At 43.7% G+C, this 13,212-nt stretch overlaps 1 protein-coding gene across 1 annotated transcript in view; it reads left to right on the forward strand.

Annotated features, from left to right (window-relative positions):
• The window catches only part of STRIP2 (striatin interacting protein 2), a 57,304-nt gene that overhangs the window by 28,256 nt on the left and 15,836 nt on the right, over positions 1–13,212 (forward strand). Inside the window, exons 14-18 of the mRNA XM_011939634.1 lie at positions 1,623–1,697; positions 3,150–3,247; positions 3,718–3,844; positions 6,759–6,859; positions 10,062–10,132. Of these exons, the coding sequence (XP_011795024.1) occupies positions 1,623–1,697; positions 3,150–3,247; positions 3,718–3,844; positions 6,759–6,859; positions 10,062–10,132 (472 nt within the window). The remainder of the gene's footprint in view (positions 1–1,622; positions 1,698–3,149; positions 3,248–3,717; positions 3,845–6,758; positions 6,860–10,061; positions 10,133–13,212) is intronic.

The following is a 13,212-nucleotide window of genomic DNA, read 5'->3' on the forward strand; positions in this document are numbered from 1 at the left end:
TTTGTAACACTTATAGGCAGTGTTAAAGGCCGTAGAACTGACTGAGATAACCCAAGGAGGGAGTAGAGACAGAAGAGAATGGAAGGCAGGACAAAGTCCTGGGGCACGCCAGTATGTTGAGGTGGGGATGTGTCAGGAAAGGAGCCAGAAGAGTACGAAAGACAGTGAAGTGGCTGGAAATCCAGGAGATTATGATATCATCATAAAAGCTAAGAAAGTCTTTCAAGAAAAAAGGAGTGATCTGCTGAGTAAAATGCTACTAATAAGTGGCATTATGGTAAGAACCAAGGTGCCCATTGGATTTGGCAACATGAAGATAATGACCTTGATAAGAGCAACTCTAAGTGAAGTAGTGGGACTGAAAGCCTAATTGGAGTGTATTGAAGGGAATGTCAAAAAAGGAGGTAGATGATATAAAAGTTTTGTGAAGAGGAGAGAAAGTGGATGGTAGCTGAAGGAGAATGTGAGGTCAAGGGGAGGATGTTTTATAGCTGAGAGATACTGGAGCATTTTTTTGTCCTAAAATAAATGATCCAAGAGGGGATAATTGCAGGACTGAGGTATTCAACAAAGCAAATGGGTGTGGGATCCTGAGCACAAGTAGGAGATTGACCTTTGTTAGAGCACAGGCGGTTCTTCCTTCATGTTAAGAAGGAAGGAAGAAGACTCTTTGTAGATTTGGTGTTGAGAAGATGAGTGTGTGCCTGTCTGAGTGCTTCTGTTTTCTCCATGAAGTGTGAGGCAGGATCAGCAACTGTTTAGGCATGGTGGGCAAAGGAGTTGGTTTGAAGAGAGGGAAGATGGTTTGAAATTGGCCTTTTGGAGAGCAGAAAGGCAAACATGCCAGGATTGCCAGGCTCCGCTGAATGTCCCTTTAGGACTTACATCCATTTAAGCAGCAGATGAGTTGTGTGGGACAGAAGGAGGCTGGTTATTCTTCTCTGCCTCAGGGTCTCATGGCAGTGAACCCTTGCCCTGTAATAGAGGGACCTTGTAGGAGGAAGGGAACTGCATTTGACCAATCAAAGATGACAGTGACCTGAGCAGCCTATTGGGTCCCTGAGGCTCCAGCCTCCCCACTCTGATAAAAGGCTTAGTAAATGTCATCAGTAGGACAGAGATAGTTGTATATGAGGGGGCTGGTCAGAAAGGAGAAAGTGATGTAGGGGTGAATGGAGAGGGGAAGAAAATCATTTCCATCCACTTAAAAGCTTCTTTGCTGATATTCCTTCCTGTTTCACCAGGCCATATGTTACCCAACTTCCTTTTAAACCCTCACTATTGAGCCACCTACCTCTCCTTCCAGGCTTACAGAATGTTCTAGAGTTCTCAGCCTCAGATCAACACCATAGGAAGTGCTTCTGTAGCATCTGTTCCAGTTTCCCAGGTCCTGAGAGGTCATCCAGGCCAACCTGATGGTCCTATTGAAGAGAAAACTAGGACTCAGAGAAGGAATGTGACTTATCCAAGGTCATACAGTGAGTCATTAACACAGCTAGGGTAGAAACCTAGATCTGACTCCCAGCTTAGTGCTCTTTTCAGGTCACCCCTCATAACCAAGAAAATAAAGCCTTTGGTCACCTGGAAAGTGGCGTTGGCAAACCATGTATTTCTTGCCATAGGGGGAAGAGGTGGTACCAGAGACGCCATGTGAAATCCTCTACCAGGGAATGCTGTACAGCCTCCCTCAGTATATGGTAAGGAGATGGCTAGGCCAGAGCTGCCCTTCTCTGCTGCAAGGAACAGACAGCTAAAAACCATTTCAAGTGGACCTGTCCAACCCTTGAACTTGTTTTCTGAGCCTTTGTGCCTTTGGCAAGGCATTCTCTGACACATGAAAATTCTGAGGTTTCCTCAGTGCTCCTCTGATGGTGCTATTCTCCCTAGTCCTTCTTTGGGAAGGGTGGGGAATAAGTTGGGGTCTCTACAGGATACACTGGGGACCCTCCTCCGAGATAAGTACTGTAGTCCCTCTGAGATCTGCTGTGGTCTGTCATGTACTAGATAGCCTCAGGCTGGGAATGGGGAAGATGCCAATGGTTCGGGTTAGAGGAAAGAAAAGAGTGGGAGAAGTTGGGCTTATGCCTCCCACCTTATTTCTACACACTGTCCCTCTCACTCTGTTCCTTCCATCTTCCCCTTTGAAAAGAACAGTCTTGCCGGGCGCGGTGGCTCAAGCCTGTAATCCCAGCACTTTGGGAGTCCGAGACGGGCGGATCACGAGGTCAGGAGATCGAGACCATCCTGGCTAACATGGTGAAACCCCGTCTCTACTAAAAATACAAAAAATAGGCCGGGCGCGGTGGCTCAAGCCTGTAATCCCAGCACTTTGGGAGGCCGAGACGGGCGGATCACGAGGTCAGGAGATCGAGACCATCCTGGCTAACATGGTGAAACCCCGTCTCTACTAAAAATACAAAAACTAGCCGGGCGAGGTGGCGGGTGCCTGTAGTCCCAGCTACTCGGGAGGCTGAGGCAGGAGAATGGCGTAAACCCAGGAGGCGGAGCTTGCAGTGAGCTGAGATCTGGCCACTGCACTCCAGTCCGGGCGACAGAGCGAGACTCTGCCTCAAAAAGAAAAAAAAAAAAAAAGAAAAGAACAGTCTTTTTTTTTTTTTTTTAAGTGGAGTCTCACTCTGTCGCCCAGACTGGAGTGCAGTGGTGCGATCTCGGCCCACTGCAAACTCCACCTCCCAGGTTCAAGTGATTCTCCTGCCTTAGCCTCCCTAATAGCTGGGATTACAGGCATGCGCCACCACACCAGCTAATTTTTGTATTTTTAGTAGAGACGGGGTTTTACCATGTTGGCCAGGCTGATCTTGAACTTTTGACCTCAAGTGATCTGCCTATCTTGGCCTCCAAAATTGCTGGGATTACAGGCATCAGCCACCATGCCAGGCCCTGGAAAGAACAGTCTTGAAGCAGAACAGCCAATGCACTCCCTCTGGCTTTCTCCTTAGCCTCACAGGCAGGCCTCTCAGGACTGGGCACCTGTTTGCTCTTCTGGACACTGGGGAGATATGGTCATTGAGGGAAGAACTTGGAGAATGGCTTTAAAACACTTTTTATAGGCAGTTAGGGTGCGGAAGAATCACTCCCTTGCTGAGTGGATTTGACAGTGGTGAATTTCCTTATTTTCTACTTCCCAGATCGCTCTGCTTAAGATTCTGCTGGCTGCAGCTCCCACCTCCAAGGCTAAGACAGACTCTATCAATATCCTGGCAGATGTCCTACCTGAGGAGATGCCGTGAGTGCTTCAATGGGAGCAGCTGCTGGATACTAGCTGTCTTATCTGCAGGCTCTCTCTAGTCCCCATTCACCTTGTTAACACTTACAGAGATTGTCTCCAAAGAGATCTCCTCCTCTCTGCCCACCAGTACCCCCTTCCCCCTTCAGGGCTTTCTGCTTAGCTCTTTTTAGCTCAGAACTCAGGATCTGGAGGGTGACACCAGTGTCAGCGACTGGCTGCCCAGGTATTTGGGTGAACATTGCGAAGGGATGAGCTTGCCAAAAGAGAGACAGAAACAAAGAAATCAATGGAGCATTTCTTCAGACAGGCTCATAAGTGGGAACTCTGGAGGTTTCCCTGGCACAGAAGTTCAAGTTTCCCAAGTTCTGGCTCTCTTGTGTGTATTATATCAGACCCAAATACCTGGATCCCTGCAGGGCTCCCTTTAAGGCCACTCTCTGCGCTAATACCTTCTCTCCCCATTGTAGCATCACTGTTCTCCAGAGCATGAAGCTGGGCATCGATGTGAACAGGCACAAGGAGATTATTGTAAAGAGTATTTCTACCCTGCTTCTGCTACTCCTCAAACACTTCAAACTCAACCATATTTACCAGGTGAGCAGCTAGGAGCACTTCTCCACAGGTCTTGGGTGTTTTCCAGGCCCGATCTCTCAAAGGAAGGGTGCAAGGGCCCTTTTAGTTCTGATGAATATCTTCCAGCCTTTTCTTTGTCCTCCCTCAGGGAATCCAGACACCCATTGCATGAGCTTAGGGTAGGGTTATGGAGTGGGAACTGTCCTAGAAAGGTGCAGATGTCTGTGTCCCTTGTAAGTTATCTCAGGGTTGTGGGTAGGAATCTCTAGCTTCTTAGGAATATGCCCAGCCAGTTTTTAAAACAATGCAAGAGAGAATGTAAGCATTTCACAAAAATGGGGGGGAAGGTATATTGACCATAGTTTTCTATATGTGAAGCACTTTTCCAACATTTGAGATATAATTCTGAGAATAAGGCACAGTTCTGGCTCTTCAAGGCCTTGAAATCTTATAAAGGATACAGATACATAAGTAGCCAATTATAGAGAGATAAGTGTGCTGATACCGATAAGCACTGGTTGCTATGGAAACACCTAATCCAGCTTGAGATGGAGAAGAAATGACTTCTAACCTGAGTCCTAAAAAAACAGATGTTAGCCAGGATATGAGAATTGTTAGGGAAGGAGGTCAGGAGACATTTCAAGCAGAAAAGTTAATATGTAAAAGTCCAGAGGGGGAAGAGAGAGAGCAAAGTACCTTTAAAAACCGTAATTAAATGTTGCTGGAGTTCTGCCTGGGGTGGGGAAAGATGGGCGTGGTCTGGTGACACATGAAGCTGGAGGAATCGGCAGGGAGCATATCATAATCTATATGCTAGCACACAATTACTGAGCGCCTATCCTGTGCCTAGCACCCTGTTAAGCTTGTCTAGGTCCTCATTTAATTCTCTCCACCCTATGAAGTAGTCTTATTTAATACCTCTTTTTTTTTTTTTTTGAGAAGGAGTCTCGCTCTGTCGCCCAGGCTGGAGTGCAGTGGCCGGATCTCAGCTCGCTGCAAGCTCCGCCTCCCGGGTTTACGCCATTCTCCTGCCTCAGCCTCCCGAGTAGCTGGGACTACAGGCGCCCGCCACCTCGCCCGGCTAGTTTTTTGTATTCTTTAGTAGAGACGGAGTTTCACCGTGTTAGCCAGGATGGTCTCGATCTCCTGACCTCGTGATCCGCCCGTCTCGGCCTCCCAAAGTGCTGGGATTACAGGCTTGAGCCACGGCGCCCGGCCTAATACCTCTTTTATAGATGACGAAATCAAAGCTAAGAAAAGTTAAGAAGCTGCTTTCCCGTAAAACATTGTTTGCCATGCTAAGGAGTTTGGACTTGGTTTCGTGGGCATTGCCAAGATATAGGGACAAGATAGGGACAGCAAATGGATGCTCCTATCTGTGAGGAGACCACGGGGAAAAGAGGAATGCTTCTCATTCTTGCCCAGAGGCTCTACCACATTTTCCTCCTATGAAGTCAGAATCAAGCTTGCTGGTAGAAAAGCAGGTCCTCAGAGTACAGAGAGACTTCTGCAGGGTCTATGTCCATGGCCCTATCAACCAGAGTATTTCCACTTTCATGCATTCAAAGACATCATTGGGTGTGTTTGGTTGCCCTGAGTGTTCCCACTTTTGCCAGTGTTTGCTGAGCGGCAGCAGGGCTGGGAGGAGTAGGGGTAGGTAGGAGATAGTGTTTCTAGTGGAAAGAGAACAGAGAACTGTGGATGTGTGTTTACTTCTGCTTTTCTTGGTGGGAAGTGTGTGGATTCACAGCCAGACAGGTGGATGGCATGATGGGCCTTGCCAGTGTGTGTCAGTGAATCCTGACAGGGCCACAGGCACATCTCAAACTGAAAAAAGTTTTCCATCAGATGATACTGGATATGTGTTGGCTCTTTTGTCTGGGGCTTTGGAAAATACCCTGGATTTTACGAATAAAATAAATAACTTTCCAGGGAGAAAATATTGAACAGAAGAGGGAAGTGGTCTTGGCATAAGCTGACTCCACTGCTCTAACTACATACCCAGGGCCATAAGGCAGCTTAGCTTGCTGCTTGGCTACTTGTTGGCGATCAGAGAGCTGAGGATTTAAAACACCACAGTTCTCTGCTTTCTCAACCCCATTTCTATACTAGAATACTAGGTTCTGGATCTGGAGATAAACTGTGTTTGACGCTCCTTAGTGTGTCATGGGTAACATAACCCCCATGACACTGCTCTTATGGCAACTGCCCCACTAGGTTGTCCTGTATACAAACCACATCTGGATTCAAGAGAGCAGAATGGAGTCTCCACATTCTGGTATTTAGCCTATCAAAGACACCTTAGACTTCTCAATGCAGTATCTGTTGGCTGAAGGGCTCGTGTTCATTCATTAATTAATTAAAATATTTACTAATATTCTTTTCCCCCTCCCCCCATTCTCCAAGCAGCCAGTATACTTACTGATATTCTAAATACTAAGGATAATATGGTATACCAGACATACTGGAGCTGGAGCCCAGTGGTCCATTTGGTTATTATGTGCTGTCACCATCCTGACTGAGTGATGCCAGGAGTAAGCTGCAGCTGTCCCTGCTATATCAATCACAGTTGAAACATTATGAGCCAGAGGTTTGGCATGGAAAACAACTCCCTCAGGGAGCCTTCCCTTCCTTTTGGGCTTAGGAACAAATCTCACAGCAATTCTTTCTATGTTTTGGAGTGGGATTTTATTTTCTGGCTTCTTTATTTTGTGCTTGTGACATATACTGCAGATTATCCCCCTCCATGTAGGATGGGCTGGGTGAAGATGATTCTTCCCATTTCCCAGACAGGAAGACTGATAACACAAGTGGATAGTAGATAGTAGATATTCTCAGGAATGGGTATTAGATTTGTACTTCCTCTCTTTTTCTCAAACATATTTTCCATTCTCCTCCAAATAAGCAGCCCTTTCTGCTTTGATTTTTAATTCAGTTTGAATATGTATCGCAACATTTGGTATTTGCCAACTGCATCCCCTTGATCCTGAAGTTCTTCAATCAAAATATCTTGTCATACATCACTGCCAAAAACAGGTATGAACTCTGGACAGGTTTATTTATTTATTTCAAGGGGTTATTTTGGGGTGGTTGAGAAAATTACATCATCTCCGAGCCTTTCAGTTTTTCTGGTGTCCCTAGTCCCTCCTGTCTTCGAGCTGTCACTGTTAAATTTAATTTTCTTGAAGTGTTAGCTGATGGAGTGTATGGTTTGCCTTCTTTAGGGAGGTATTTGTATTTTAATAGTTTTAAACACTGAAAAATGTCATGACTTAAATGAAGTGGCAGTGATGAGTTTTTAGCTCTGTGTCAGGTAGATCCAGGGGTTGTTTTTTGTGAAACAACCTGCTTATCTGGCCAGGCCTTATTTTAGTATAAATCATAAGTTGGAGCAATTGGAACAGTTACGCTGTTTCGTAAACTGTAATGCATTATACAAAATTTATAACTGAAGGTACATAATAGAATTTACTGGGGTACGTCAATTTGTAGTTTAAAAAAATAAGGTATTTTGCATTCATTATTTAATCTCCTCAGCAATGCTAAGAGTTGTTATACGTTTTATTCTCATTTTGCCAATTAGGAAACAAATTCAGAGATATTAACAAAATTAACAAACTGGTGAGACCCCTTAAGTAAGCATCAGAGACAGGATCAGAACATAGGCTTCCCTGTGAATACAAATTGCTTTCCATTCCTCCAGACAAGCAGGGACTTGGGGATTACAGAATACATCCTTGTTCCTTAATATTCTACTTTCACAAGAACTGGAAATACGTTAATCAGTAGAGTTTACCAGAGGCAAAATTCCTAAAGTAGAAGTAAGAGGGCTAATCTCATAGTTGGGGTGACTAGAGATATTGCCACACTAGTCTGTCAGTACTGCCTGAAATTCCACCATGGAGAAGGAGCCTACTTATATGTAGCTTAAAACACACACACACCCCCTATGGAACCTGAAGTCATGAGACTTGGATTCGTGACCTGGATCTGCCACTTGCTAGTTATGTAATCTCAAGCAAGACACTGTTTCTCTGAACCACAGTATTTTCATCTTTAAGAATACCTTTTCTGACTATATCATAGAAATGTTGTAAGCATTGGTTAATATTAGCATATGCAAGATTGCTTTAAACACTCTCCCTTGAGGGTAAGCATTGGAGGATAGGTTTTTCCTAATAATATGGAGACCTGTGCACTGACCCCTTTAAAACTGGCACTTGAGATGTGCTACTTGAGTTACCAGGGAAAATGAAGTACAGGTCAGGCTGTGTCAGGGTCACAACTGCAAGCAGGCACCTCTGTGTATCAGTCAACACTCTGGGTTAAAAGTAACCAAAGCTAGCTGGACTAGACTCATGCAGAATAGTGACTTTGTCAGAATGAAATGACATGTGTCATCTTGAGGAACCTAGGACAGCAATGCAGCTCTGGACCTCAGGGTGGTCTGTAGTGTGGGGAGCCCAGAAAGCCTTCCACTTCTATCTGTAAGACACCAGGCCTCTGTATTTCCACTCCAGTTTCCTCTCTCACTGACAAATATATCAGTCTGCGTTGTTTGCTTCTCAGGCCGCATAGTGAAATATGTCTATATGAGCTGAACATGCCCCACCTCAGAGACTGAATTGACTCTCCAATCCCTATTCCAGATTCCCTAGGTTCACCCCTAGATCAACTGTGGCTAGGGGAGTGGTATACAGAAACTTAATGTTCCTTCTGCACCCATGGACCTAGAATCGGGGGGACAGACAATTCAATAGATATCCATTTGGTTCAATTTGGAGTTGGAAGAGTGGTAGCAACAGACTACACCTTTTGCTAAGGTTGGCCTGAACAAGATGATCCTCTTATGCACGATCTGTAAGTTTTACTTTTGAATGATCTCTGAGAACTTGGAGATCACAACTCATTATTGCAGAATTTTCTCATGGATCTTACAATCTAGATGTTCTAGATACTTGTAAATTAATTTTATGCCCCCTTAGGCTAGATTTCAATTCACTAAGAGAAAGGAACAAATCTATATTTGATTTCCCACCCCTCTTTCCTGGTCGCCGGCACCTACTTTGCCATAGGGCTTCGTCAGTAGGAGGTGGGTGGATAGGTGAATGAGCCAGCCAAGAATGTTCATCCTAATGGAGCAGTACAGAACTGGCAACCCTGGGAAAATCCGATAGAGTGAATCAAGATGATGAACAACATTACAGGTAGTTTGACACAGTCCTCTCCCAAGCTGACTCTTCTCCTCTCCTACCCTGGCCCCCAGGTTATCTTTGTCTGAGTTTCTTGGACAAAAGTAAACATTTCAGGCCAAATAAATTGTTGCCTTTTGCTTGTATAGAAATTTTGACTTTTGAAATCTAGAGACAGGTTCATTATAGCAGTGTGAACTCGTCTTTATAGCCACTGCTTTGCCAACATCCTTTATTCATTTCCAACTGCACTAGTTCAGATAGATTGGTGTTCAAAACCTCGTGGAATGTCAGAACCAGAAGGAGCATTAGAGATTAGCTAGTCCAGATTCTATGTTGTGTCAATGAAGAAGGGAGAAGAGGAAAGAGAGAGCTGTCGTTTATTTTGTAACTATGTCCTTGTCATAATGCAGTGCCTTATTTCCCCTCCTAACTCATGCCTGCTTCCCTGGGCTCACCACAGAGCTGTAACTTGCAGTCCCCCACTGTCAGCTATTATCATTCTTGAGTTCCTAGATTAGCCTTTCTATAGGAAGCTGCCCCTGTCTCAAGCTTCCTTTAGGAGTGGCTTCTGTAATCATTCCCCAGAGCTCCCAGCTTTCAGAAAGATCTGGTGAGAGACACGGGAGGATCATTTCATCCTCACATCCTCAGATTGTTACCCGGTGGGATGGGTTTGGACCATGTCTGTGGGAGCAGTTATATTCACACATACAGTTAAATGCAGAAACACAAATGCACTTAAGTTTACGTATTCCTTTAAAGAAGCAAGGAGTGCTAAGAAAAGAGGCTCTCTTTCTGCTCTCTTTTGCATCTACCAGATGGGGGCCAGCCTCAAAGAACTCATTGGTTCCTCTCATGACAGGAAAGGAGACTGGAGCTAGAGTTGCCTGGCACCAGAGCCTTCAGTTTCAGCTGAGGTCACTAAGCAATTTGGGAACTGGATAGGGGCTGCTGGAGAGAAATAACTCCTACCCTTTTCAGATACAGCCAATTCCTGCTGTTGCCATTTACCTAAAGCCTGTCCTTATCTCTGCATCTTACAGCATCTCAGTCCTGGATTACCCTTGCTGCACCATCCAGGATTTGCCGGAACTTACTACTGAAAGTCTGGTAAGTAGATGGGGATTTGGTAGCCTTTGAAATTGCTAGGTGATACCGGTTGGCATTTGCTCTTTCATTTCTTCTCCAACCCCTTAATGCCCTGGTTTGAGAGTCTTAGATCAATGAAGGTATATTGCAAGAGCACAGATGCAGCAGGGGTTTAGAGTTGCTGACCTAGTTGAGAAAGATCTGGAAAAGCTTAGCCTAGCATTTTTCGGAGAAGAGGAAACAGCCAGTGAAAAACACCAAGGAGGAGAGGGGATTTAGAAACATAATGGGACTGAAATTGAGTGTGAATATCTTTGCTAAATGCAGGAGAATCTCTTCTGGTCTAGCTCAAATAATTATCTGTCTTCTTTCTGCTGTGCTACAGGGAGTTCACTTCTCATTTTCATATAGGTTATAAACCTAGCAATGTGTACCTGAGAAAATACTTGTCTAAGTCTCTCGGAGGCAAAAGTCTGTATAGCCACAAAAGGATTGCCCAGAAAGTTTCTCATCTTGAAAACAGGTCTAGGCAAATCGGAAAAGTCACTCACAGTTATTCTCAATTCCATGAAACTGACTGAACAACAGCCATACTGAAGATGAGGTACCTACCTCATCATGTATTGCCACAGCTCCTTAGATATGCCACAATCCATACCTCCAGCCTGTTGCATTGTAATTATGCATTTGTGTCTGTTTCTCAATTTGACTGTAGAATCCTTGAAGGAAGAGATAGTATCATCATTTTTATATCCTTAGAGTCTAGCACCTTGTCTGGTACATTGAAGAGCTCAATAAATGTTAAATGATTGAATCATGGCATGCACCGATGGTTACTACAACCCTTTGTCGTCCAATTGTAATTCCTGCAAAATGTTGAGTCAGAAAAGTATATTATGCAAAAATAGATGGACAATCTCTGTGGTACAAGTTTTATAGAACCATAGGATTCTTGGCTGGAGGGGACTTAAGAGGGGGCTTAAGAACCATTTGATCCAACCCCCTTATTTCGAAGATGAGAAACCTGAAGGCCCAGTGACTCATCATGGTTTACTCCTCATAGGTGACAGAGCCTGAATTAGACATGAGTCAAAAGACCTATGTCCTGAGACACCAACCTAGCACCCTTTTTTACCACTGGGATAGAGAGGTTCCCTGATCTTATTTAGATATGGCCTCAGCCGCCAAAGGAGTTGGAAGCTTTTTATTCCTACAGAGAAGTAATAAATTGTCTAACCTTCTTTATGTTATTTATGATGCTAGTCAGTCTTTTATCAAATTTTTTATTACAAAAAATTTTTTACCCACACTACACAGATGTAGCTATTCAATCATTAAAACCACTCTATGAGGTTGTATTACTATTTTATAGATGGAGAAGTTAAATAGCTACCAGTTGAAAGTGGAAGTCAGGATAGAGAGACATGCATCCCCTGCCGTTCAGAGTTGGAATGAAGAATACATTTTCCACAGAAACAGTGGTACACAGTAGCATTAAAATTCTGCTATTAGTAGGACATTTCAGAAGATAAAGTCAACTTTTATGGCCTGAATTTATTTCTTCCTATGATGTGTTCTTTATTTTCAATTCCAACCCTATTTGTTCATATATAGGAATTGATAGGAACCACGCTTTCACATCTCTCCCAATTGACCTTTGGGATATGTGCATAAAATTATTGAAATGAAGTGAACATAATGATTTATTATGTTTTCTAAGAAGACTTTAGTGTTATCCCAGAGTGAAAGCATGTATTTATTTTTCCTAAAAAATAGTCATGCTAATTATTTTACTCCTTTCTGTGAAGCAATAGTGGCACCTGGTGGTTTCATTTCGTAACCACAGACTTTTTGTTTTGCTTGAATTTTGAATGAACCCAGTCATGAGCTGCAGTAACTGGTGAGTCTATTCCACATAGGTCCTCAGTATGGTTTATCTAAACTTGTGACTTCTATGCTCAGAAAAAGACTAGTGTTCAGATGAGTAAGATATATCCCTTTTTTTCAGGCTTAACAAATGGCAAGCACAGAAAATGTATTGGCTATTTGAATATATAGGATTTTCTTTTCTTTTCTTTTCTTTTTTTTCTTTTCTTTTCTTTTCTTTTTCCTTTCTTTTCCTTTCTTTTCTTTCCTTTGAGACAAGAGTCTTGTTCTGTCACCCAGGCTGGAATGCAGTGGCATGATCTCAGCTCACTGCAACCTCCACCTCCTGAGTCCAAGTGATTTTCCTGCCTCAGCCTCCCGAGTAGCAGGGACTACAGGCACGTGCCACCACACCCGGCTAATTTTTGTATTTTTAGTACAGATGGGATTTCATCATGTTGGCCAGGCTGATCTCGAACTCCTGGCCTCAGGTGATCCACCTGCCTCAGCCTCCCAAAGTGCTGGGATTACAGGCATGAGCCACCACGAATGGCTATAGGATTTTCTTTAAGTTTGTTTTCTGATATTAAAATAAATATATGTGTTGCAGAAAATTGGAGAAACAGAAAAGTATGAGGAAGAAAAATACTCTCATGTCACCTACATATAGCCACTGTTAATATTTTGCTGCAATTATGTATATATATTCATTCATATATAAACACATTAATAAAAACCAAGACTTTATACATAGATGTTTCATTTGGCAGCAAAATTTAAATGTTCACAATATCATTTTATTAAACATTCTAGAGGACAATTTTTTTCTTTCTTTTTTGAAGGCAAGGTCTTGCTTTGTCACCCAGGCTGGAGTGCAGTGCACTCGGCCTGAAGCACAGCCCACTGCAGCCTCAAGCTCCTGGACTGAAGTGATCTTCCCACCTCAGCCTCCCAAGTAGCTGGATGTAGCTGGGACCACAGGCATGCCACCATGCCAGGCTAATTTATGTATTTTTTGTAGAGACGGGGTCTTTGTGTTGCCCAAGCTGATCTTGAACTCCTGGGCTCAAGCAATCTGCCCTCCTTGGCCTCCCAAATTGCTGGGATTACAGGTGTCAGCCATCACGCCCAGCTGAGGACATAATTTTAATTTTTTTAATTATTTATTTTTTATTTTTATTTATTTTTTTTGAGATGGAGTCTCACTCTGTCAGCCAGGCTAGAGTGCAGTGGCGCCAT

Source organism: Colobus angolensis, unplaced genomic scaffold (genome assembly GCF_000951035.1).
Source record: "Colobus angolensis palliatus isolate OR3802 unplaced genomic scaffold, Cang.pa_1.0 Scaffold182, whole genome shotgun sequence".
Classification (NCBI taxonomy): domain Eukaryota; kingdom Metazoa; phylum Chordata; class Mammalia; order Primates; family Cercopithecidae; genus Colobus; species Colobus angolensis.